Source organism: Syngnathoides biaculeatus, chromosome 2 (assembly GCF_019802595.1).
Source record: "Syngnathoides biaculeatus isolate LvHL_M chromosome 2, ASM1980259v1, whole genome shotgun sequence".
NCBI classification, from domain to species: Eukaryota; Metazoa; Chordata; class Actinopteri; order Syngnathiformes; family Syngnathidae; genus Syngnathoides; species Syngnathoides biaculeatus.
In genome coordinates this window covers 12,184,419-12,209,690 of record NC_084641.1, presented here as the reverse complement: position 1 = coordinate 12,209,690, position 25,272 = coordinate 12,184,419, and the positions used below count along the sequence as shown (strand labels likewise).

Sequence of the window (25,272 nt, the reverse complement as noted above, 5' to 3'; positions counted from 1 at the left end):
CAAAAATAGCAAGACTTACCGTCGTGTGGGACCAGTAGGAGTAATCAAAACTGAAAGTCTTTGCTGGTTCTTTTGGGGCTTTGGGGTTGAGAATAGCTGAGGAAGAGGAACAAATGTATGTTATGATGAATTTCATTCTTTTACTTGGTTCATAAAACATAATCAAAACATAAGTTGTGTTCTAAACGAATGAAAATAAAAAGCATTACTTATTAAGTGCGTAAGCTTCTTTCAATCATGGATTTAACACATTACATACTGAGCATTTTCAAGCACATATACCACTACAGCAGTGTATTTTTCATTCTTTTAAATGATCCCAAGCATTGCTTTCCTTTACTTGCTGGAATGTTAAACTCAAATTTACAGTGGGCTAATATTCAAAATTGGGACAAAGTGGCAAGCCACACTCAATAATTACTGAAAATTGAGAGGAATTGTGCACATTTTCCCTTTTCTCCAGATATCCATCCATTCATCCATTTTCTTCACTGCTTATCCTCACGAGGGTCACGGGGAGTGCTGGAGCCTATCCCAGCTGTCAACAGGCAGGAGGGGGGGTACACCCTGAACTGGTTGCCAATTGCAGGGCACATTGAGACAAAGAGCCGCGCTCACAATCACACCTAGGGGCAATTTAGAGTGTCCAATTAATGTTGCATGTTTTTGGAATGTGGGAGGAAACTGGAGTGGCCGGAGGAAACCCACGCAGGCACGGGGAGAACATGCAAACTCCACACAGGCGGGTCTGGATTGAACCCAGGACCTCAGAACAGGTAGCATACTTGCTTATGACTGCAAGGAAAAAGGAGGGGGGTGCTTGCCAGTCTTGACTGACATACCATCACACTAGCAAAGCCTTCTGGGATTTGTAGTACTCGCGGAGCATGCACTTTATACTGGTGGGCCAGCTCAAACACACGTTTGATATGGTCTTGTGGACCAAATATACTTATATCCAACTTGCTGGCTTGAGTTTGACACATATGTTCTACTGAACTATGTAGGGGTGATACACCTGCTGTATCTGCCATTGACCTGAAGACACTTCACTTATGCGTTGCTGCAGTGTTCCCGATGGCCACACATTCATTCTTTAATGAATGAGAATCCGCAACTATGTATGGCATTTCGTCCCTCTCAACCATGCTCGCTGGAACCCGCCAGCAAGCTCTTAAAACTCTCCACACACTGAATCCACGATCAAGAAAAGAAAGCACATTGAAATTGAGACTTTACTAGAGGATATTTGCAGATATTGATATTTCCATTTATTTATTGTTTTTTTTTTTTAAATCCTTTTGTCTCGTACATTGACATTTAAGTGTCTTGTGTCATCTGCAGACCAGGTAAACATCATGGAGGAGGTGGATGTGTAAATGAGTGAGTGAAAAAAAGGTTTGAGAGACTGTTATAGGCCTAGCAACAATCCAAAAAGCAACTACAGTAAACCAAGTGATCTATGTCTCATTTATATCTCAATAAAGACTTACTCAAATTAATTACATTTTTTAATCACCTCATGTGAGCAACAACGGCATATTTATTTCAGTTTTTTTAAACTTCTGAGCTTCCCGCATATTAAATAAAGTGCTTGCAACTCGAATTAAGGACGCTAAGAGGATTTCACATCAAGATGTCCCCGACAGAGTGCTCAGAGGATTCCGAACACTTATCAATAATGCAGGAGATGTGGAGAGACGGGGCTTGGATATCGTCCTCGGTCGGTCACATACCGTTAGAAAAGCACATAGCGTCCTCAGACATTGAAACACTGACAGTTACATTAAATATGAGACAACTAAAATCAAGAGGCTAAACCCTTGTACAGATAGAGAAATTGTGCATTTTGAGACAAGGAGATAATTCATTGTTAAGAATGGGCTTCTTGTGGTGTAGATGGAGGGAACGCATGAAAAAACAAAAGAGAGTAGAAACAGTTTTTCAGGAATGAAAATAAATGTAAAGGATCAAAATAAATACAAAGTACTTCAAGTAAAATTCAAGTATGCATACCAGTTCAACAGTAAATGTGCTAACTGCTAATAAACAAACAATTTCAGAGATTGAGTTTTAGGAACAAAGATTTGGCTCTGGTGTACCTGACTGGTCTCTCAGCCTTAATGCTAGTCGCAACACAGTGTATAAAAGGAGTACATACAGTGAAGAAAATAGGTATTTGAACACCCTGCTATATTGCAAGTTCTCCCACTTAGAAATCATGGAGGGGTCTGAAATTTTCATCCTAGGTGCATGTCCACAGTGAGAAAGATAATCTAAAAAGAAAAATCCAGAAATCACAATGTATGAGTTTTTAATTATTTATTTGTGTGATACAGCAGCAAATAAGCATTTGAACACCTGAGAAAACCAATGTTAATATTTGGTACAGTAGCCTTTCCTGTAGTTCTTCCAGGTTTGTACACATTGCAGGAGGGATTTTGGCCCACCCCACCACGCAGATCTTCTGCAGATCTGACAGGCTTCTGGGATGTCGCTAAGGAACAGGGAGTTTCAGCTCCCTCCAAAGATTTTCTATTGGGTTTAGGTCTGGAGACTGGCTAGGCCATGCCAGAACCTTGATATGCTTCTTACGGAGCCAATCCTTGCTTTTTCTGGTTGTGTGCTTCGGGTCATTGTCATGTTGAAAGACTCAGCTACGACCAATCTTCAATGCTCTGACTGAGGGAAAGAGGTTGTCCGCAAAATCTTACGGTCACCCTCTTCTTAATACAGGGCAGTGGTACTGTCCCATGTGCAGAAAAACACCCCCAAAGCATGATGCTAACACCCCCATGCTTCACAGTAGGGATGGTGTCCTTGGGACGGAACTCATCATTCATCTTCCTCCAAACACAGTTTGTGGAATTATGAGTCTTACTGATTGTATGGGGTGGACACGTGTCTTTATACAGCTAACGACCTCACACAGGGGCATCTGATTCAGGATAATATATGAAGTGGAGGTGGACTTTTAAAGGCGGACTAAAGGTCTTTGAGGGTCAGAATTCTAGCTGATAGACATGTGTTCAAATACCTATTTGCAGCTGTAACACACAAATAAATTGATAAAAAAATCATACATTGTGATTTCTGGATTTTTCTTTTTAGATTATCTCTTTCACAGTGGACAAATTTCAGACCCCTCCATGATTTCTCAGTGGGAGAACTTGCAAAATAGCAGGGTGTTCAAATACTTATTTTCTTCACTGTAGATAAGAGATATCGATATAAGTAGGGTCTTGAGGATATACAGCGAGTTCTTAGGTTAAGACGGTCTCGACCTAAAACATTTCGACTTTACGACACCCGAGTCTTGTCCGCCATTATGGTCCCACCACCATAGTTTTCTGCTTAGCTGATGCATATTGCTTATCTGTGTTTGTGTTTTTGCTTTTTTAGCAATGCTGGTCCATCCAAAAGAAAAGCAATGACCATGGAAACGAAGCTTAATATAAAAAAATAAAAAAACAAAAAAATCAGCGAAAGAATTAACACTGACGGAAATGACGGCCACTTGGGTTTCATCAGACATGTATGGCAATTATTATTAAGGACAAAGCCCGTATTTTAGCAGACATGAAGGGTTTCGCCCTGTGAGGGATGAAGTGATCACGAAGCAACTTTTTTTGTGATGAAAAAAAAAACGAAGCAACATTCTTCGATCTTTGCCGAGATGGAAAGATTACTTAAATTATGGAACGAGGATCAGAATCAACGTAGGCTTAATATCAGCTTAATGTCCATTAAGGGAAAAGGCAAGGCATATTTTCATAACTTAGAAAGAGCAGAGAGGAGAGGATGCCGAGGAAGAATTTATCGTTAGCAAAGGCTACCTGCACTTGCTTCCTTAGCAATAGATGAACGCAGCCTCCCTTCATTCTTCGCCATCCCAGCCTCCCTTCCCAAATGGGAAGTGAAGCATCTTATATTTTTCATTTTAATGTATTTTAGTTTTTTTATATGAAGTACCAACACCCATCCATTTCTGAGCCACTTATCCGCACAAGGGTCACGGGAATACTGAAGCCAATCCCAGCGGTCATCATAAATTTTGACATTCAAGGTGACATCCGACTCAAGTTGAAATTCGAGTTAAGTCAGTACAGTGGGAACGGATATCAGTCATAGACCAAGGACTCCCTGTACCAGTAGACACAGTGGGAGAAAATGTACTTTTTTGCATTTAAGAAAAAATTGTTTAACTGTGGATTGGTGAACACAAGATGTACATTTGTAACTTTTTCCATCTTTGTACAAGTTTAGATATAAAGTCCTGACCTAAACCCGATTGAAATGCTGGACCATAACCTCAATAGAGCAAGTTACACCAGACATCCCAGGAATCTTGCTGAACTGTAACAATTTTGTAAAGAGGAATGTTCCAAAATAAGTACTATGCACGTGATCTACACGTACAGAAAATGTTTAATTGAGGTTGGTGTCGAAGGAGGATAAAAGTAATTACTGTGGTTTTTCATGTATATGTTCTTGAGAATAATGTGTACACCTCCAATGTTGATGCCAGAAATCGAGAAAAGTCTTCTACCTATGTACAATTAGCATCCATAACCTTTTAAACAGTCGTATATTATATTCACATGCTATAAATGATTGTTGGTAATTCGCCTTTACTATACCTTCAATTAACTCTAAAATTGTGACCCTATTGGTTCTCTAGTGTTGATTTAGTTATACTATGTTGAATTCCCAAAACTAATGAATCAATTTGAATATTGTCTGTAATCCTCTCTAGAGTTTATCTTGGATATTTTGGCTTTAATATGGCTTTACCACTCCCACGAGAGTATTGCCGACTTGCATGATGGCATGAAAAGTTAGATCTGTTAGGATGATACAATCACTTCCAGATCAAAAATAATTTAATCAATAGTTAACGCAAAACAACAAACACAAGGTCTATTTGAATTCACATTATTAACTATTAAGGAGTATAACAGATTAACTGAAATATATATACAGCATTCCGTCGTTATTCCCAGGAGTTACATTCCTTTTCCCCCAGTATTACTTTTGCAACCATAAGGCGCACTTCAAAGCTTTAAATTTTCTCCAAAATGGACAGTGCACTTTATGTGCACAACAAATTGCATAATCTGTAAATTTTGTATATGTAGTCCAATATAGTACACCTGAACACACTGACTACACCAGAGCTGTATTAAGCTTGGTCAGCCAGTATCCATCAGCTGGCTCAGGAGTCCCACAGGCCAGAAATGCCCAATCGGACTTTTTATTCGGCTTGACAGCAACCTTCACCTTTAGTGTCCATTTGAGGATTGCTCCCACAACAGGCACCGGCCACCTTACAGCCACAGCTCCAGTCTGCCGCCTCAGTAATGAAGGCGAGAGAAACATGGTCCACTTGGGACTCAATATCCCCCACAACCTCTAGGTACTTTTAGAAGTGTACCCGGAGAAAACTCACTCAAGAATGGGGAGAACATCCAAACTCCACACAGGCGAGGGTGGACATGAACCCGGATCCAAAAAACTGAGATGCAGGCGTGCACAAAGCCACGAGTCAACAATTTAAATGCAAAAAAAATAAAAAAAATCACTGAGGATCAGGTTCATTTAATCATGGCAGCTAAAATCGTGCCCATAATTAAAATATGATTAATTGTGGAACTCTGGCTATCTGTATGTAGATTCATTACCTACTTTTGCTTTAGTGTTCATTTTGTCAAACTTTCTAACATTAGTGTTGAATAATTAGTTAGATTGTAGTGAACATTACCTCACTTTATGGAATTTTGCACAGGATAGTAAAAAACAAAAATCTGAATCTATGTGGGCACCTACACACAAACAGCAAGCCATGTGCCAGAATATTAATGAAAATTTTTGTTTTCCATTTATGGTAAATATTCCCAGCAGAGAAATCATCCTTGAGTTAATATCGGAGACGCGTCAGCTGGGTAATGAACTCTGTCATTACACGTCTTTGTTAATCATGGCAATAAGTATAGAACCACTTTCTGGTTGCCATGACAACCTCAACTTGGCACACAATAGGGAGGATGCAGCCCATTGTACTCTATTGTGTTTCTTCAACTATTTGCCCACAACTGTTTAGCTGAAAGTGTACAGAAAACACACTTAAAGATAATAATGTTGACCTACATAAAATTTTAGCATTGTAATACTTACAAATGGTAATCCATGTAAGAAAGTGTAAACATTTTGATTCACAAGTCAGACAATCTATTGAATATGTCAAACTATAAGGAATCCTTAAAAAAAAAAAACTTCCAGAATGCAAAAAAAGCCCTACTGTTTAATATCTTTTTTAGAAAACTCCACAAAGATAGCATCCACTCTGTCACATCAATATGGCACACCTGTACAAAACAGCAACAGTATCTCTATTACTGGTTTAACGCCCCTGTGAAACTCCAAAAGAGCTTATCATAAATGGCGCTATAATGACAGTTATGTTAGAACTAGATGAGATTTCTGCAAGAAAAGAAGAGCGAAGAACATAATATGTATATGTACAAATGGCCTCCATGTGTGGGTTACACATGATGTGGGAAAATGATGTCTCATGACCAACACAAATACCTCTGCCGAATCAAGGATATGCCCCATGCAAGTACATCTGTCCACACCGTCACAGCTCTAAAGGTACCTCTAAGTAATGTCACCACTGTGTCTCAGATTTTACCCGGGAAAAACATGCTCCTGACACAAGTTGATAGTTTGCGCAACGCTATTAATTAGGACACTAATGGTTGTTCACTCTTAAATAGCAAAAGCGAGACTGCAGGGAACACGTTGTCCATTGCCACGGAAATGTCCAGTGTCTGTGTGTGTATCTAGTGTCTTTGCAAGCTTGCGTGATGTGTCTCGGTTGCCTGGGCTGCAGCACAGATGACAGAGTTATCAAGGGATGCAACTCAAACCTGTGAGCTATAAGTAGTGTCTAAGCACCGCTGTTCAACATTTGACTAACAGCTGAGCTTGCTGCAGCCACAACACTGGACATACATTTCCAAAACAACTTTGATAACTCTTTGATTACAGAGCACTTCAATAGCCTGTCAAGGACAGGCAGTGCATTTGTTAATAACATATGCACATGAAAGCTGGGCAATTCTAGTAAAATTATCATAATTATTTTTTTACTGATAATGAAATAAAAATTAAGAGACACAATTATTCATTGATTTTTAAATGTAGTATTTAATTAACTACCAAACTTGAACTTTGAACATAACTTAATAGACCAACTGGTAAATAAATCATCCATCAATCAATTTTCTGAACCGCTTATCCTCACGAGGGTCCCAGGAGTGCCTTAGCCAAACCCAGCTATCAAAAGGCAGGAAGCGGGGTACACCCTGAACTGGTTGACAGCCAATCCAGTCACTCACATTTGAAAAATGTACAGGTGTAGTCAGTCATGCTCGCAGATATAAAGTTATGGGTGTGATTAGGGATGGAATTTCAAGACCTTAAAATAACTTATTGGATTAATATAAAATAACTGTAAAGTAAAAATAAAATAAATAAATGTGATGTCTAGATCCAGTTGTCCAAGACAAGCGGAAGCGGGTTAACAGTCCACTTTCTTATCGGTGAAAACATCGACTTTGGCATTAAATATGGGTCTGATATGCCTAGTGTCTCTGACTTGTCCACATACCTTTGTTTATCATCACTTTCTAAATGTTTAACGGTATCAGACAAAACTCTGGGCGTCGTGCTATAAGACGTATTTTCGTGCCGTCTCCAACCAGCTTAGCATTGAAGAATGCTTTGCTCGCCTGTAAATATGGCCAGTCACGTGGTAAGTAGATGCACGAGCTCTATACCCGCAATGTTTTGAAAATGCTAAAAGTTTAGTTCAACATAATCGGCGTTAGTGGCAACAACCTAGCAATATATTGTAACAAACATTCCTGTCAGCAATCGTGATGTATTGTTATAATCTAGCGTAATTTACGGCGGTATCTATTGTCAATCCATTGATGAAAGCTAGCAGTAGATGATCTATAGCTTCCTAAAGCATGTAGAGGGGAAAAGTTTTCAACTTCAAGATAACGTGGACCACGGGGAAAATGACCGTTCACATTTAGATAAATGGACAGACTAGTCTAACATTAGAAATTAGATCAAGTCAAAATAAATCACCATCTCATAATTATTATAGTTAGATACTGAAACATTACCTGTGTTATATCCCAGACATGTTTTCAATGTAACTCAGGCATTGAGCACCCCTGGTGTAACTGAATTTCCTTTGACATGGCTCATTATATTTATGACTTTCGACGTAAATGTGCTCATCGAGCAGCTCGGAACATGCACTTTTGGCATTACTTCCGAACATGCTCAGTACTGTTAACTTGCATTTCCGGTTTCCGGGTTAAAACTGGTTGTGTAGGAGCAGGTTGTTTAATTAACAACGTTTATGAAATAAACACGTAAATTAATGTCAAGACTACACAAAATAAGCGACGTCTTTCAATATCAATTTTTTATACTCGTAAGAAATTTTATGCGCGTGATTTTTCGTGCTCGACTGTGCAGATTTGCTCGCACTCGTCAAATCACAGTGACTGCAATCGCAGGGAACATAAGGGACAAACAAGAGTCGCATTCACCATCACATCAGAGGAAAATTTTGAGTCTCCAATTAATGCACGTTTTTGGTATGTGGGTGGAAACCGAAGTGCCCAGCGAAAACCCCCGTAGGCACGCGGAGGACATGCAATCTCCACACAGGTGGGGTCGGGATTTCAACACCAGTCCGGAGAACTGCAAGGACGACGCTCTACAGCTGGAAGGCAAATCTCTCCCTTGATCTAATGTCAACGTTAGCTAGCGCGTCAAAGGGTTTTCCATTGATTAATGGCATAAGCTGGAGAGTTCCAGAACAATGTGAGTTTTGTATTTAAATGTTCAATGTGAGTAATTCTTCATAGTGTACATTTTGTTGTACAGTGGACTCCAACTGAGGTGTCAATTAAAAATTTAAAGGATGCTTAGAGAAGGCAGAAGAACATCTGTCACATGCTTGCTACAAGCAACATATCATGCGCTCAGAGTGCATTTACAAATCAGGAAATTGTACAGACAACTAGCCCCTTATGAGAGAGATGAGATTTTTATCATTGTTCAAAGCCAAAAATCGAAATCACAATTAAATTGTGATTAATCACCCTGCCCTAAAGCAAACAGCAAGTGAATGTGTCTGTTGAATCCACATAGCTGTGACAGACCACCCACCATTAAAAGGTTGATCATGTCATTTTTGTCTACAGTGTGGATGGGGGACCGCAGGAAGAGTCGAGAACAATACACTGAATACAGGGTATTGAGTTGACTGCAAAACATGTTAGGTAATCTGTTATGACAAGGCTTTATGTACCCAGCTCATCCCATTACAATAGTCCTTTTCAAATAGATTAGTAACCTGTAGTTACCTGTTTAGAAATCACCTATGGTCTCAGTTCAAAAAAAGAAAATGCCACAAAAATAAGTTAACTGCATTTATACACAACCATTACATCAGTTGTTTCATCAATGCTATGACCACCCCTTGTTAATTATTTCTCAGCTTCTATAGAAAATTTCAAATAACTGACGAATCTTCTATCATCAAAAGTAAAATAGTAAAAAGTAAAAAAAAAAAAAAAAAAGTTTGTGGTTCCAATTTCCCGACCTTAACAATTTTACACCACGTACTAAATGTGACAAAATACTTTTACTCTGTTTCCACCACATGGTCCCGCCATATTCTTTCTATTCTTTCTTTCTTTCTATTCATATTCAGGCTCTCTTGTACATAACGAGATCAAAATTCATGAAGGCTTGGTCAAAAAAAACATGAAACAATATCAAAAATCGGACATGGCAAAAGATGAAAACGTAACTTGACTTGATATGGCTCAGTCATGCTATGACATGAGACGAAGGAGTTACACTAGCTGACACTCGTGAACACACACACAATGATCTGGCAACAAGTGGTATGAAAAACAAGGGTTATATACAAAACGTAATCAATGCGCATGAGGAAGTGGCACACGGCCACACTGCTAAAGATGAACAACAGAAAGAAGGTTTGATCAGTTATGGGAGTTTGGGCTACAACTATGAAGAAAAACAACATTTAAAAAAAATGAACAGCCCATTAATTGATTGTTGTTTTTTTTTGTTCATCATAAATTTTAGAACATTATGTCCAAAGTCTTCAATAATGTGTCAAGTATTCCATTTTTACACTGGAGCAATAAACACTGACTCTCCTCGATATAAATATTATGTGAAAGGGTGATAACAGTAAGGCAGCAGGATTTTTTGCACTGCGCCATATATTGAAGCAGATTGGCCCCCACAGCCCACCTGTTGCAAAAAGCCCTGGTAGTCAGTCAGCGATTACAACTTTGGTTTAATGATGAATGTATGGAGAAATAAATGCGCACAAAGATCCAAAGAGTTGGAAAATTGAAGATTTGATGAAAAAAAATTTACTGCAGCAGGAGTAGAGTGTGCAGTGCAGGCCTATGTGCCAGCTGTTCCAGGTCTGACCACTGTCTATTTTTGCAAGAACAGATGGCAGCTAGTGCTTTGCATGCCGACAGACTGTGTCACTGACAGGAAGGAATGGGAGGATTTCAACTGGTCAACCAAACCAACACAATCCCTGCCAAACCATGGTCTACATTGCTCACACAGTCCACAGGCACTGGTAACTGCTGCATACTGCAACTGTCTTTTGATATTAACAGCTCACGCAGACCCACACTGTCCCGGATAACAGACACTAAAGGGGAGGTACGGCAGTAGAAAACACCAGAGAGATAAAATATGCTAACCCAGCAGGACTCCATTCAGGGTTTTAAAAAAAAAACAAACAGAAAAACAACTGAACAACAACAAAGAAATGAGGGAAGCGGCCTCTCAGATAACTTGTGACAAACTCGTACGGCACTAAGCTGATGAAAATCAAGATGAAAAAATGTACACTGTTTCATTGACTTCCAAGTTAAGATTATTGAAAAAAATGCTACTTAAATCTCAGGGGTAATAGTAATCGACACTGGCTTTTGAGTTTATTTCCTATGGACCTTGTCCAGTTTGCCTGTGTGGGCTCAAATAGTCTTCCAATACAGACAGACAGACAGACAGACAGACACACACACACACACACACACACACCACACACACACACACACACACACACACACACACACACACACACACACTGATAAATATGTGGACATAAAGTCTGACAATGTTAGTATTTGGCATTTTAAACATGCAGTAGATATTTAGGAACTGACAATACAAATGAGAGTACCAGGTTCTACATGAGAAGATATTTTTCAAAGTTTAATTCTCACGAATGGCTTGTGGAAGGAGGCAATGTCACTGAAGTGGCAGAATCTATGGACACTAGGTATTAACTGGTTTTCTTCATTGAATTGCCTCATGTCAATCAATGAATATTTTGCCCAACACAACAAAGATGACTGTGATGACAAAAAAAAACTTGTGACATCACACTTATGTTAATCGGCTAATTTAAATTTTCACCTAGAATCATGACTAAATTGTGTCCCATATTTTAGATGATATGAGTCCAAGTGAAAATCGTATTGTTCAGTATAGACGTGGGAACTAAACGCAGACACTCTTGGATTCACTGCTAACAATAGGCATCCATTTTAAAAGGCAATGACCTGGATTTCCTCAGCTTGCTGCAACTCAGGGACCCTGAATCTTGCTTTAAATGTTTCCAGGCTTTACGTAAACACAGTGACATAGTGAACAAATGTGTAACACAGTGATCTATGTGGGGGAAAAAAAATCCTCACACTAACATCCGTAGACAAGCACATTTTATACATATTCTGGACAGGTGGACAAGAATGTGTGTGTTCCTTTGCAGTTATCTGCTGGATATACCACAGCACACGGGTGCCCAATGCGGCAATCGCGATCAACCAGTCAATCGCCGAGGTGGTTAAGACGTCACCCTATCATCCATCGTAGCTTGATTCAGGTGTGGCCAATACGTCGATCGCGGTGTAGATTGCTTGACATGTGGTTTGACCAATCCCGGCCCATTCTGACATGTCACTGCGAATGTGCTCATAAAGGCGGGTTCTGGCAAACTGGCTTCCTATACCTTCCCATCTGTCTCTTGCTTTCTCAACAGCAGTCACTGTGATGCGCACCCCTCACACATTGCAGCGATGACACACAGCACCCCGATCCCGTCAGTAGATTTTCAAGAGGCTGGCTGCTTGAAAAGTAGCTCTTGGGCCATAAAAGAGGGCGTACCCCCTCCCACTGCATTATCACAGAGAACTCTAAACTTCAGCAAAGGTTAAGGATCACCTCTACAGTCATATTAATTAAAGTTTTTAAACATGACATTCTGCAAAGCTCTTTGACAATTTATTCACTAGTATTACAGAATGAGCATCATGACCACACAGCTCACTGTGCCTGGACTGTAAAATTGTGGAGTTGCACTATTCAACAATCAGATTCTGGGACAAAGCCGAAATTAACAGTCTGGAAAAAGAGCAGTTAGTTTGGACACAAACACTACCAAAACAAACTCAGATTCTTGAATATGGGAAAAACCCCAGCTACTTTAACCAAACTCAGAAGAAAAACAAAGTGAAGGTAGTAGAGGAGGGGTTGAACAGACCAATAGCTGTCTTTTGGAAGAAACTCGCCTCAGTGAAACAACGTTCAGTTCAATGTGCAGAAAGGTAAACCCTGGCCTTGCAAAAGGTGAGTCAGTGGCATGCTGGTATAGTGTAACTACAGTTGCACATCAAGAATCACAAACCAATTGGAACCGGGAGTAACATGCTAGTTCTCCAGGAATCCATCCATGTGCAGGACCCAACAAAACAATCCACACTCACAAACACACCTAAGGGCAATTAAGACTGATTAATGCATGCTTTCAGGATGTGAGAGGAAACGAGAATGCTTGGAGAAAACCCACGCAGGGACTGGGAGAACATGCAAACTCCACACAAGCAGAGCCGAGATTTGAACCCTGTTCATCAGAACAGTGAGGCAGATACTCTAACCAGTGATTCACCACACATGCCACTTCTACAGGAATCATTCAAATTAAAAAAGAAAAAAAAAATCCCAGCTTAAATGCCTACAGTCTGCCGACCAGGAAGAAGAAAGTTGTGAAAATGAACGAAGAACAACGTAGATGAAAACGTGCTTCTGCCCAAATGCAGTGGTGAACACAAGTGTTAATTATGTTCAAATAAATGTTTCCTCACAATTTGCAACCAGATGTAGAGCAGGAAATGGGTGTCGCACAAGTTCTCTCCCTATTAGATTGTGAGAATACGCACAAAGCTGATGAATGAGATAGATGAGATACAGTATTTATCATGCTCTTTGATCATACAATCGCGCAGTCCAAGCAGATAGTATTTAAACAGATTCATTGAGCATTGCGTTGTTCCACCTTGTTAGACGTACAGTATTTATAGTAAAAGGTTGGTCATTAGTCTGGAGTCATTCAAAGAGAAAATTGTTCAGAAAAATACACATTTGTGCATTCAGCCTTGTTTTTTAAAAGTTTAATTCTGCAAAAAAAAAAAAAAAAAAAAATACTGACCATACTGATTGCGTAAAAGGAAGATAGCATTAGTGGACTTTATGAGATCTCCCAAGGACTACCTCGTCTTAATCTCTCAACATTTCACAAGCAATTCCTTGAAACCCCTCGGCATTCAGCAATCTGATTGGCAGATTTGAAGTATCACAGAATCAGAGTCACTATCTTCATCCTTTTAGTTTAAATGTAAAAAAAAAAGCACACTTGCAGTGGTTTTAAAGCAAGCTGCGAGACAAACGGCAATGCCGCGTCATGCTCCCCTGCATGTGAATAAAGCTTGTGCATTACTTTCACCGCCTCTGCGAATGTGACTGCGTCCACAGCTCCCCTCCCCCACTCACAAGGCAGCTCCGACTCAGTATCCCTTCAAAAGCAATCACAGGCTCATACCGACAGTTAGCACAACACCAATGAGGTGAACAAAATGTAGCAACGGCCCCAGCGTTCTCAAACATAAGAGAAGAACTGTTTGGACTCTTGAAACAAGACAACTAAGAACGTGGTTCAAGCTCCACATTCAACAGAGATTCAGTATCTTTAACTTTTGATAGTACCGTCTACAAAAAAGTATTTTTTCTCAATTTAATTACACAATTGTAAATTCAGATACAAGGATACTCATTTACTGTTGACGAGAGATGTTTTAATCTAAAGATACCACCCAGTCGCACTACGGCAGAGGTCACACTGAATAGTCACGTTCATTAATGAGCAACTTTAGTGACTGCTTTTTTTCTATTTAGAACCAAAAAAATATATATTTTAACCACTGCAGTGAGAAAATAGCAAGGTGTCTCAGAAAATTTGGACAATTGTTGGAGAATAAGATATATTTCAACTACACAAAAATGTTCATGTTCAAAGTTATAACCTTGGCATCAAACACACTTTCCCAGCATTTCCTACCACTCCTTTTTGCAAATCACTCATCACAACCATGTAAATGTCACCCATATTTTCAAAACTGGTCCAATTGCTGACCTTCTTAAGCTTGGGAATGAGGAAAAATATCACATGGAACCAGGTCAGGTGAACAGGGATGTTGTGCCAGCACAGCAATGTTCTTCTCAGCCAGGACAGAACTCACATCAATTCTCGCGCACTGAACAAAACAAATGCTGGAGGGTCTCTTTGAGGACATGCTAATTGATTTCCTAGCCAAACAATTAGCATGCTCAAAGTCAATTGAGACTCATTGGTGATCCTTATTGTGGAAAATGGAGCTGTATAGAAAATGGAAGCACAAACTTCAATTTGGAGCAAAAACATGCAGAACCAACAGTCTTCAATTAAATTTCTTTATGAAACTATTGAAGTAAAATAAGAGTCATATTGAGGGGGAGTCCACAGCATGGAGTTATGCAAGTGCCTCAAGAGACTTGTGACACACACAGCATGCACTGATAACAGACACAGACATCTGCCTGCAGTCTCCCCTCCCACTCCCTCATTAGGAGGTCAGTCTGAAATGTCAAGCTGCTCTGCAAGTGGTGCACGTGGGCACATGTGTTGGTCAAGTCCATCCCAGCATGAAGCAATGAGGAATGTGACACCACAGCGGACACCGAAAAGGGTTATTGGGATTATGGTGGCAGGGCGTGGCTTCCCGAGGCAAACCTATGGATTACTGCTCCTGATCAGGTCAATCAGACCTGTCTGCAGAAGGTTCAGCAGCATCATAGTTGTAGTGGCCTCCCAAAGAAAGATCCTGACCAAGAGTAGCATGATCGGGTGAAGTAAACACAACCAGATTTTGTAAAGTCAACACCCAAAGTAGAGAGTTCAGAGAGAACCCTCATCTGAATTAGAGCTGATGAGTGACATTTTAATCGTTACGTTGCCTTCAGTTTGTCAATTAGTGTCATATCATCTTATCAGGTGGTATTATGTAACACACACCTAATGATAAAATATTGACCGATGCTGGGGTCTTTTCCTAAAGCATTTGTATTTATTGGCCATCCATACAAGCAAGGTGGCTCATAACCAGGAACATAGGATGAGTTACATAACTACAAAGTGGCAAATGTGGAAACCACATCAGACCCCTAATATAAGATGGGTCTGCATGCCAATGGACCTTTCCGACCTGTCAGTCACTCGTACAATAATAGCCAATCAGATAGCCGCATTGTCTTAAACCCTCCCTTGACACGCCCCTGTCGCCATGTTGTCCCACAAGCAATCCTGGTTGTCAGTAGCGTGCGCTTGGAAAAGTTAATGTTACGAAGAAAATGATCCTCAGATGCGTGCAATTTTGATGAAAGCTACCCTGCTAGGGGTGACAAACGGCCCAGTTGATTCATTTTCCAAAGCCCAAAGCACCGTCAGCGAAGTGTCTACGATGGATTAAGGCTTGCGGAAGACTGCACGTACAACTAAATGTGGACAATATCAACAAACACAAAGTTGTATCTTCAAAGATAAGTGAGGGAGAAGTATCTTCTCTGAGTTTGATTTCATTATTATCGGTGCTTTATACGTACATACGAGGAGAACAACTTTCACTTTGTTAGTGTATCACTGACCTGCTAAATAAACTGTGTAATGTTTTGTCAGATTAGGTCTCCATTCTCTGCGATTGGCTGGCAAGCAGTTCAGGGTGTACACCGCCTCCTGCCCCATAACAACTGGGATAGGCTCCAGCACTCCCCGCGACCCTCGTGAGGATAAGCGGAGAAGAAAATGGATGGATGGATGGTCTCCATTCTATAGAGGCTTTTGATAGTTTGCAGCCTGCCTGCCTTCAGAGGCCTTGCACACATTCCCTGCACAATGAATAATCAATTTTGCTAGCACTCGATATTTGACAACCCTCCACGCATGGGGAGCAAATGACTGAAGCAGAAAGACGGAGACGACGTATCCTATCCCACAATCCGCCCTTGAAACAGACAATAATAAGGGGAGTGTTAAAATTTCATCTGCATATCTACCTAACACTTACACAATTACCAATAAACTCAATTATAACAGGCCATATCTGTCAAGCTTGTCGAGGCTTGAAAAATCAAATATTATTTTCATGCCGTGCAGCCTTGGCTCTCGGAGTACAACAAGGCAGAGCAGAATGCAAAAATCATCTAGAGGTCTGTGTCTTAGATAGTATTCTGAGTATGAATTGCGGTAACAATAATACATTTTTCAATTATGTGGATGCTTGCTTTGTTTTTGAGCAAATTAATAAAGGCTTAAGATGATAAGGGATATCTGAATTTGTTTTTCCATCTAAAGAAGTACAAGACGATACCAGTTTTGGGAATTTTAGGTACATTTCCAAAAACCTCTCCTCATTATTATTCTGCTCAATTTAACATCAAGCAGCATCACCACAGTAGTCAGAACATTAATAGATGTTTTTTTCCATGCCAAAAAAATGTTTCAAGAGTAACTAATTATCAGTCAAATGTTAATTTTCCCCCATAGTTGTCAAATGTTGTTAAATGTCAATCCACAGTCCCACTAAGTTATCATGTCTTGCTTAGTGATGTACTGCTTCATAAAATGCCAAGCCATTAATTGCCTTGCTAGCAGTCATGATCCCTGATGGCATTTTTAAAAATCATCTAGAAAAACATGATGAAAATGTTCAAAGTATGTATGCAGGCCAGTTGGGTTTACTAACTACATAATCAAAGTATATCAAGTCTTGACAGCATGTATGTGTGTGGTGTCCGCGCGTGAGTTATTCGCTACGTTCAGCCTTTCAGCATTCTAATAAGACAGCATTCTCGGCATACCACCAGCAATGAAATCCCAATGAAGTGAGAGTGTGGCCGCCTGCCAGCGCCCCTTTCCGTTCTGCAATCTGCCCGTGCTCTAGGACGATGAGGAAAGGACAATGCAAGGTTTACCCAGCCCCAAAAATGCTGCATATTCCTTTGTTGTTCAGGTAAAGACCACACACACAACACTTTCCAAGCGACTTTGGAATAATGAAAATCCAACAACATGAAGTTCAAGCATTTGGGATTTCACATAGAGCTTTCTTTGGCAGAGGGATAAAGCAAGTCATCCTTTACTGTTTTGGGAAACTTGGGTGGATTCGTCTAGGCTTAGTCTAATGAGTTTGATACGACTCACAGAACAAATTCACAGTAGGAAGAATCGTCTGGTGTTACCGCGAGATTGAATGTTTATTTGAGATAGACTTGAGCTCATATCTCAGATGGAACAGGAAGGATGATTTAAGTGGAAGCTGGCACCACGCAGATCCTGATGACTCACACTCTCAAAAACCACATTACATTCAATCACAAGACTATAAGACCCATTCTGGTCTCTTACTACTGATTGTGCTTTTATTTTCATTTTTTTCCCAATGGAATTAAAACATTGTATCAACTAAGCGATAACACATTTGGCCCGTCTTTTAAAGAGGAATCTGTATTCCCAAATTTCTCCAGAAGAGCAATACGTAAGAGGTAGTGTATGAGAACACTTGACTTAAAAAATATATACAGTTAATACAAATGTTAGGGTTGTGACTCATCATAGAACACACCTGTCTTTTACAGGCATATGCTTGTGTGGAGTGTGCTGACATGTTTTGGGCAGCCATGCCCGAATAGTTGAAATCATCGCCTCCCACTCTGGGGACCTCAGTTTAAGACCTCGACTGGACCATTCGCCAACCTGCTGTGGTGTCCTTGATCAAGACATTGACACCATGAACTGCTACCCAGGTGCTTAAGTTGCCCCTGTGTTCCACTAACAAGTATGTGTCTTCACTGTGATGGGTAAAATGCAGAGAATGCATGCATATTCATTACAATGTAGGTAATTCTTCTATTTCTAGTTCCAACATGGAAACATGCTTTGAAACCTAACAAATTAATAAATCTTGGCTTGTGTTCATCCTCAGAGGTTTCACTATAATGTACTTGATGGAAAAAAAATATCCCATTAAGTGAAACCCATTAACATTTTGCATAACTTTATCTTGTTGCGACATTTACAGGCAAATACAAGTGTTCATTTGGTAAACTGGTAAAGCCCTGGACATAGGAAGTTTGGCTAATCATTGAGCACTACAATACCAATTAAAAGGTTATGACATTAGTCATAAATGATAAAAAGTAGACTTTACACTCATCTGATCAGCTTGATCTATTGACTGATAATTGGCATTTTATTGCATGTGTCTTTTGACATACTGATGTAAAAGAACTGACCACCAATAAAATTATTTTATAAAAACATATTGGCGGTGTGGAACAGACAACACTTAATACCTGGCTCAGACTAAAAATCAAATTTGAGCTTCCACAATTGCACTGTCAGACAATTGCAATAAAATTTTATGTTCCGATACCACCACGTCCTGTTTTTTTTACAATCACTGGACTTCATCTTGTCAACTCAAACATGACCAGATACACTCGACAGCATGGCAACGACAACAATAATGAAGAAAATGGGGAAAATGTGTTGGTAGTCAGCGGTGTTTGGAGGAGGACGTTCGTATAAGGATTGCTTGAGGTATGTTCAAGTATTTTTCAACAGATATAGCTTGCGAGAAGGCAATAAAACATTGTGTCACCTAGCAAGGTAGTGCTAGCACTAAAGCTTGTAAGTGAACATGCAGGAACTTTCTCAAATCATGCTCTAAAGTTTTGTTTTTTGTCAAGTATTTTAATTACAATAATTTCATTACAACAAGTTAGCAGCCATTATTTCTGCCATCTTGTAACGTCAGTGAGTGATTAGAACACGTGATCTTATTAGAGCACAGGTGTCAAACTCAACGCCCAGGGCCCAGATCCGGCCCGCCAAATGATTTTATGTGGCCCACAGAGGCAAATCATCTGTGTCAACTACTGTGATTCTTGTGAAAATCTGCACCAAAATTTCAAATTGTCTTATATCATAAATGATAACCTTGAGGTGTTGTCTTTGAGACGTCTTTTTGTGTTACCAAACATGAACAATGGTTGAAAAACACATTCCCTTTGAGTTCCGATTCTAAAACTAGTTCATAAATTTTGTGTGCAAGTATGATGAAGGGATTAAATATTTTGATGGTTTCCCAGTCATAATGGCCCTTTGAGTGAAACCCTAACTACAATGTTTAACACCCCTGTACTAGAGGGAAAGATTTCCAACCTTTATGGAACCAAGGCACATATTTTACAATTGAAAACTATCTCGATGCACCAACAAACAAAAATGTTGCAAAAAGTGGATATCTCAATTATTGTATGTACTTCATTTCATTTAACAGAAGACCATCCATTTGTTCTGTCTGTCACTATGCCTCACTGGCATAATGTAAATAGATGAAAAAAAATAATTATATATTGAAAATGTGGTTTTGGGAGCAATTAACTACACAACTATATACAGTAAAGGAACAAGTCATTTAAATAGACCTCCAATACTCCATCTCCTGATTGGTTCGGTCATTAGTTATCTTTTTTTTTTTTCTTTAATTTGCTGATTGGTGATCAGCTGCAAAAATCCTGATCGTGTAAAGCCTAGAAAAAGTACAGAGCCACTCACATACTGCATCTTTTTAAAAAACAAAAAACCCACACCGTGGTGATAAAGTCTGATGAATCAAGGGGTGTAGTCGGGCTGGGCTGTGTCCCCTGGGTGTCCTGCTACAACCCAAGTCAGCATTTGCCACACACAGAGCCCTCAGGCATGCAGGCTCCTTCAGAAGAGGAGGAAATGGAATTTCACCCAGTAAGCCTTTTTATTTATTCTCTTCAGGCCTGCTTGTCCCCAACTGTTGCACTATTCACTGGTAAAAGGCCCAGATGGCAACGAAACAGTGCAAGGGTGCAGAAACAACGCCTCTTGGGTTACCCACAGCCAGTGAGAATATTGGATTCAGCCTGCCGTTGCAATTCTAAACCAACAAATACTCTTGACATATCAAAACAAATGTCATTGCATCTTATCCTTCAATAGAGGATTTTATAGTGTGTGTGTGTGTGTGTGTGTGTGTGTGTGTGTGTGTGTGCGTGTGCATGCAAGTCTACATGTGTGTGTAAATTTGATGCTGAGCAGACATGTGTGCTGTAATCATTACTTACTCGTAGAGTTGCCTTGCATCTGAATGATACATTTCGAATCCTTGCTCATCTCCCTGGAGTTGAAGGGACGAACTCGAACAGCGACTTTTACTGACGCCCCAGACATGTTTGGAGTGCTGGCTGGTCTCCTAGTGAAGAGTGCTGTGTGCCCTCCCTCCTATAGGATGAAGAGCATGTTCACATTAAATACCCAAAGGCATGCTAAGACAACCACAACAGTCAACAAAAATGGCTAACCAAAGTCTATGAGGCCTTGTAACAGCATCCTTTCTAGCTGAAAAACACACCTGTTTACACCATGTATTTTTGTACTCTCTTTATTCCCTCAGATTCCACACCAAAAACCCTGGCTCCTTCTCAAGGGCCCGTGCTAGCAGAGTAGCTAGTGTTGGCCTTTAGCTAATAGCCGGCCATTTTGGCAGATTAAGTCTAACGGGCAGACCAGGCTCCTTGTGGGGTTCTTGTCAGAGAGAGCAGTCCGGTAAACTTCAAAAGATGATGCAGAGTGAAAGTGAAAAGCGCTACTGGGACTGTTGGAAGTCAACAGCTGATCAGTTGCCAAATGTAAGACAGTAAGTGTGGAAGTAAAAATAAAAAGTCACTCGCTACACAGTGCACCCCCGCCTATTCACGGTGTACTATTCACACATTCACGCTTGATCGTCTTTTTGTAACGCTGTAGGATGAAAAATCCTAGCACATAGGGTATTACTACTTGGTGTCAAGGAAGTATGTGGACATCATACATACTGCATTGACTAAGAGACAAAAAACCTTGTACGTCTGGGGGGGACTGACAGTATGTTTAGCCTGGGTTCTGCGCTACTCAATTGAAATTATGAGTACTATAGAGAAGCTTATAACATTTGTCGTGAGATCAATGTCTGTCCCTAATCCTAGCATTCCCTGGAAAGTGAAAAGAAAATTTACAAGTGTGTTGCATGAGCTTTTACCAAAAGCCTATTCCAAATAGCAAGCCTTAACCATCAGAAGACAACTTGGCAAAGTCTTGGCGTCACACATCTCTTGATTTTCCACAAGCTTGCAAGTCAGCCATACTTGTTGAAGCATACGCCCATGAAATTCTATCCATCCCATTTTGGCCCTCCGATGGTACATAGGGCCAGGCCTCGCTCCTGCATCCAACACATTTTCGAACTGTCTTGAAAAGAAAGGTGATCGGACCATAAAACAAGACGTGGCCAAGCTGCTCTATGTTGTGGAACAGTGCGACAGGATGCAGCCGGGGGCTTTTTTAGCAGCATAGCACGGACGCATTGTCCCCGATGAACCCCACACAAGTGACGGAAGTAAATGACACTGCATGTAAACGCCAGAAGACCTTTTTTTTTTTTATTTTCCTGGTATTATTTCGGTACTTTTGATCAGCCCATCGTTAACGCCTGTGGCTTTAGCACATATGGCACGACTCTCATCCGCCGGCGGAAATATCTAGAAAGTCAACCACTTCCACTGCATTTGTTAGCAATTAACAGGTTGTACAAAGCAAGGATTTTCGTTTTAAGAGGGGCAAAAGAAACAGGACATTGTAACGGTCTGTAGACACCCTGCATCCATCCATATTCCCACCCGTCTGGTGACTAGCTAAGGCATGCTAATGCTCCCCAGCTAACTCACGAACAAATGTCTGGTATTACTGTGTAATACCCACCAGGGTTGATGTTGTCACTCGGGGATTTAAATGAAGAACTTCACTGTACTTACTCACCTTCAAAGTCTGTCACTCCAAAAGCTCCAACACCATAGGGCAGCGGCGATTATTTATCTAACGATGAAGCTAGCGGACGTCAAACGTGTTGTTTTTGTATCACAATGTGCAAGCGAGGAAACTGTCGTCAAGTCGCCTCTCGTGAAAAATGCCCATTCTCGTGGTGTCCCCCGCCGGCTGGACCTCGAATCGTGACCAAGAACTCCTTTCCGAGGCTTGTTTTATCGTGAAGGTTTCAAGACGGGCGTCTATCTGCAGCCGAGCGGAGAGAATTGATAAACTGCCTTGATTTACCCAGATTACGTCAACTCCCTCGCGAACGCTGAGTGACAGCTCGTTTGGCCAGTGAGCCAATAGATGTGGGTGACTAATGGTCAAAAGAGCCAATAGACAACTTAAAACATGCAAGGGCGTGAGAAGTTTTTTTTTTTTCTCTCTCCAATGACGCTACACTGCAGGATTTCTTCTTTCCACCGCTCCCCGCACGGCAGGCTCCGCAACATCCAGAACCACCGAAAAGGGCTCCGTCCACCGAGCGTGCTCAAATTACACACGCCAGTGGGGATCACCAACATCTTTGAAACAGAGATACTACTGTACTACTAAGGTCGTGATTAATAGGAAGTGCTACTAGTTTAAATATTACCAATCATTAGCAAAATTGAGGAACACAATTTTTGTTTACAGTTGTTTTTAACTAATTTGTGGGTGCACATCCAAAACTCCATCACATCAAGTTTTTGAACGATAGGAACTCGTTTTCTTAAAAAAAAAAAAAAAGGAAAAATACATGTATGTAAATAAAAGACTAAGTTGAAATAGTTACTCGCTTTGAAACAAAAAAACTCCATAAACCAAAATAGAATTTACAATGGAATGCCCATGGCCAAAAGCCTTAATTCCTACTATGTTAGCTTTCTGTATGCATATCTTCATAGTATTGACATATTAGGAGCTGCACACACTGTCTCAGTTGTGACTGCAAAAACAAATTGCCACGTAGCTGTAGATGAGTTCATTGGCAATTAGCTGGCAGGTCTTACTGCAGCTAATGAGTTGAATTTTGCTAGCACTTGATATGCTAGAAACAAAAACTGACAGAAATTTTGGAATAAGCATGCCAATTTTATTTTTAATCATCATGATAATCTAAGATTTTTTTTCAAATTGTTCGCCAGTTAAATAATGGTCTATGTGAAGACATATTTATCAATAACTGCCAAAAATTATTTAAACAATGGAGGAAGCATCCATCCATTCATTAATTTTATCCTATTTATCCAGGAATCATGTGGCAGGGGCAGTAAACTAAGGAAAAGAAAGCCAGATGACCCATACCTCAACCATTTCATCTAGCTCATCTCGGGGATCTCAAGGCGTTCCCAGGCCAGCCGGGAGACCTTCTCTCAAGTGTGTCCATAGTCGTCCCTGTTGCGTTTTCCTGGTGGACGTTTTCACAACACCTCGCATCCTAATCAGATGGCCCAGCCACATCGCCTAGATCTGCGTAATGCAGAGAAGCAGTGGCTCTTTTCTGAACCACTCTCGGGTGACCAAACTTCTCAAAGTTTCTCTCAGGGGGAGCCCGAACATCCAGGAAGGACACTCATTGAGGCAGTTTGTATTCACAAAGTTATCATTTTGGTCACAACACACAGCTCCTGACCATAGGTAAGAGGTACTGGATGCCCTAATACTGCTTCTTCTTTCCCTGTACAATAAGGTGTCAGTGTGGTCTGCATTGCCAACAGTCAGTTGGATTTTTTTTTCCAGTGAGGGTTGGACTCTGGCAAGACTGCCCTTTGTCACGGATTTTGTTCATAACCGTTATGCACAGCATTCCTAGGTGCAGAGAAAGGTTTGAAAGGGTAATTTGGCGGCCTCTGTATTGCTTCCCCCGCTTTTTGCAGATTGTTTTCGTCCCATTCTGCAGTTGAGTGTGAAGTAGTTGGGATGAGAAACATCGTTTCCAAATCTGAGGGAATTGTGAGTCAAAAAAAGGGTTGAGGCCTCTCTTTGGGTCAGGGATCAGATCTGTGGAGGATTTGAGTACAGCTGGGTGTTTATTGTACTCTGTTATTGCTTTTAATGAAAAGGCTGACCGTCCAAGCGGTGTTTTTCTTTGAGATTTTGCACACTGCCCTTTGGACATTAACCCTGTCAGTCCAATACAAATTATTAAGATTAGACATGGTTGCTAGCTGCGTGTGTGTTAACAAAATACTTTGGATTTTAATAAGTTATACTACTACAGCACTTTTACTTTTACTTCATTCCATGATGAAGAGGGTAAAACAATCACAAGATTTGGAATAATGTGCATTATCATTTATTTCAGTTCAAAATCCTAGCTTCCCAAAACAGTTGTAATGAAGAGAATTTCCTGTACAGTCAAGGTCATGTTAAGTACATAGCAAGAGAGACCGTCTCTAGACATGTTGTTAAGGTGTTCCAATAATGGAGCTCATGCTACATTCGTCGTATTTAGACCAAGTTACCTATTTAGAAGTTATTTTTTCTAGAAGTGTTCTGAAATAGCAGCCATGAACCCAAAGGAAAGCAATTCAGTCTTTAAAAGTCATCATGGGAAATGTGATTAAAATAGAATTTAAAAAAAATTTATATTTGGACACATCAATGGTGATTAACATCTGACTGCACTCAAAAGGAAACATTTTAGGTTGCTTAAGCTACATCCTTAATTCTGCGTACAACAAGCACAGGTGGTGCATCTGTTAAAATGTGAGACTTTAGTACATGATACCAACTCAAATTTGTCATTGTCTTGAAACAAGAACTTCCAAATACGCTTCTCTGCCTGACATCCTACAAGCATCACAAATCTTTAAGAACGCTCACAT

General features: G+C 40.3%; 1 protein-coding gene across 9 annotated transcripts in view; it reads right to left on the bottom strand.

Annotated features, from left to right (window-relative positions):
- Window positions 1–22,707, bottom strand: part of kif1b (kinesin family member 1B) — a 67,800-nt gene extending 45,093 nt beyond the window's left edge. For 2 of the 9 annotated variants that reach the window (XR_009797008.1, XM_061833984.1), the window contains exons 1-3: window positions 22,412–22,706; window positions 20,683–20,839; window positions 20–96 (exon numbers count right to left, since the gene is read on the bottom strand). Coding sequence is in view for 8 of the 9 variants with exons in the window: in XM_061833984.1 (XP_061689968.1) it covers window positions 20–96; window positions 20,683–20,788 (183 nt within the window). In the remaining variant the exon portion in view is untranslated. Of the gene's footprint in view, window positions 1–19; window positions 97–20,682; window positions 20,840–22,411 lie in introns of all 9 variants that reach the window. The other 7 variants (XM_061833985.1, XM_061833986.1, XM_061834004.1 and 4 more) reach the window with 6 other exon arrangements.
- Between the last annotated feature and the right edge of the window lie 2,565 nt (window positions 22,708–25,272).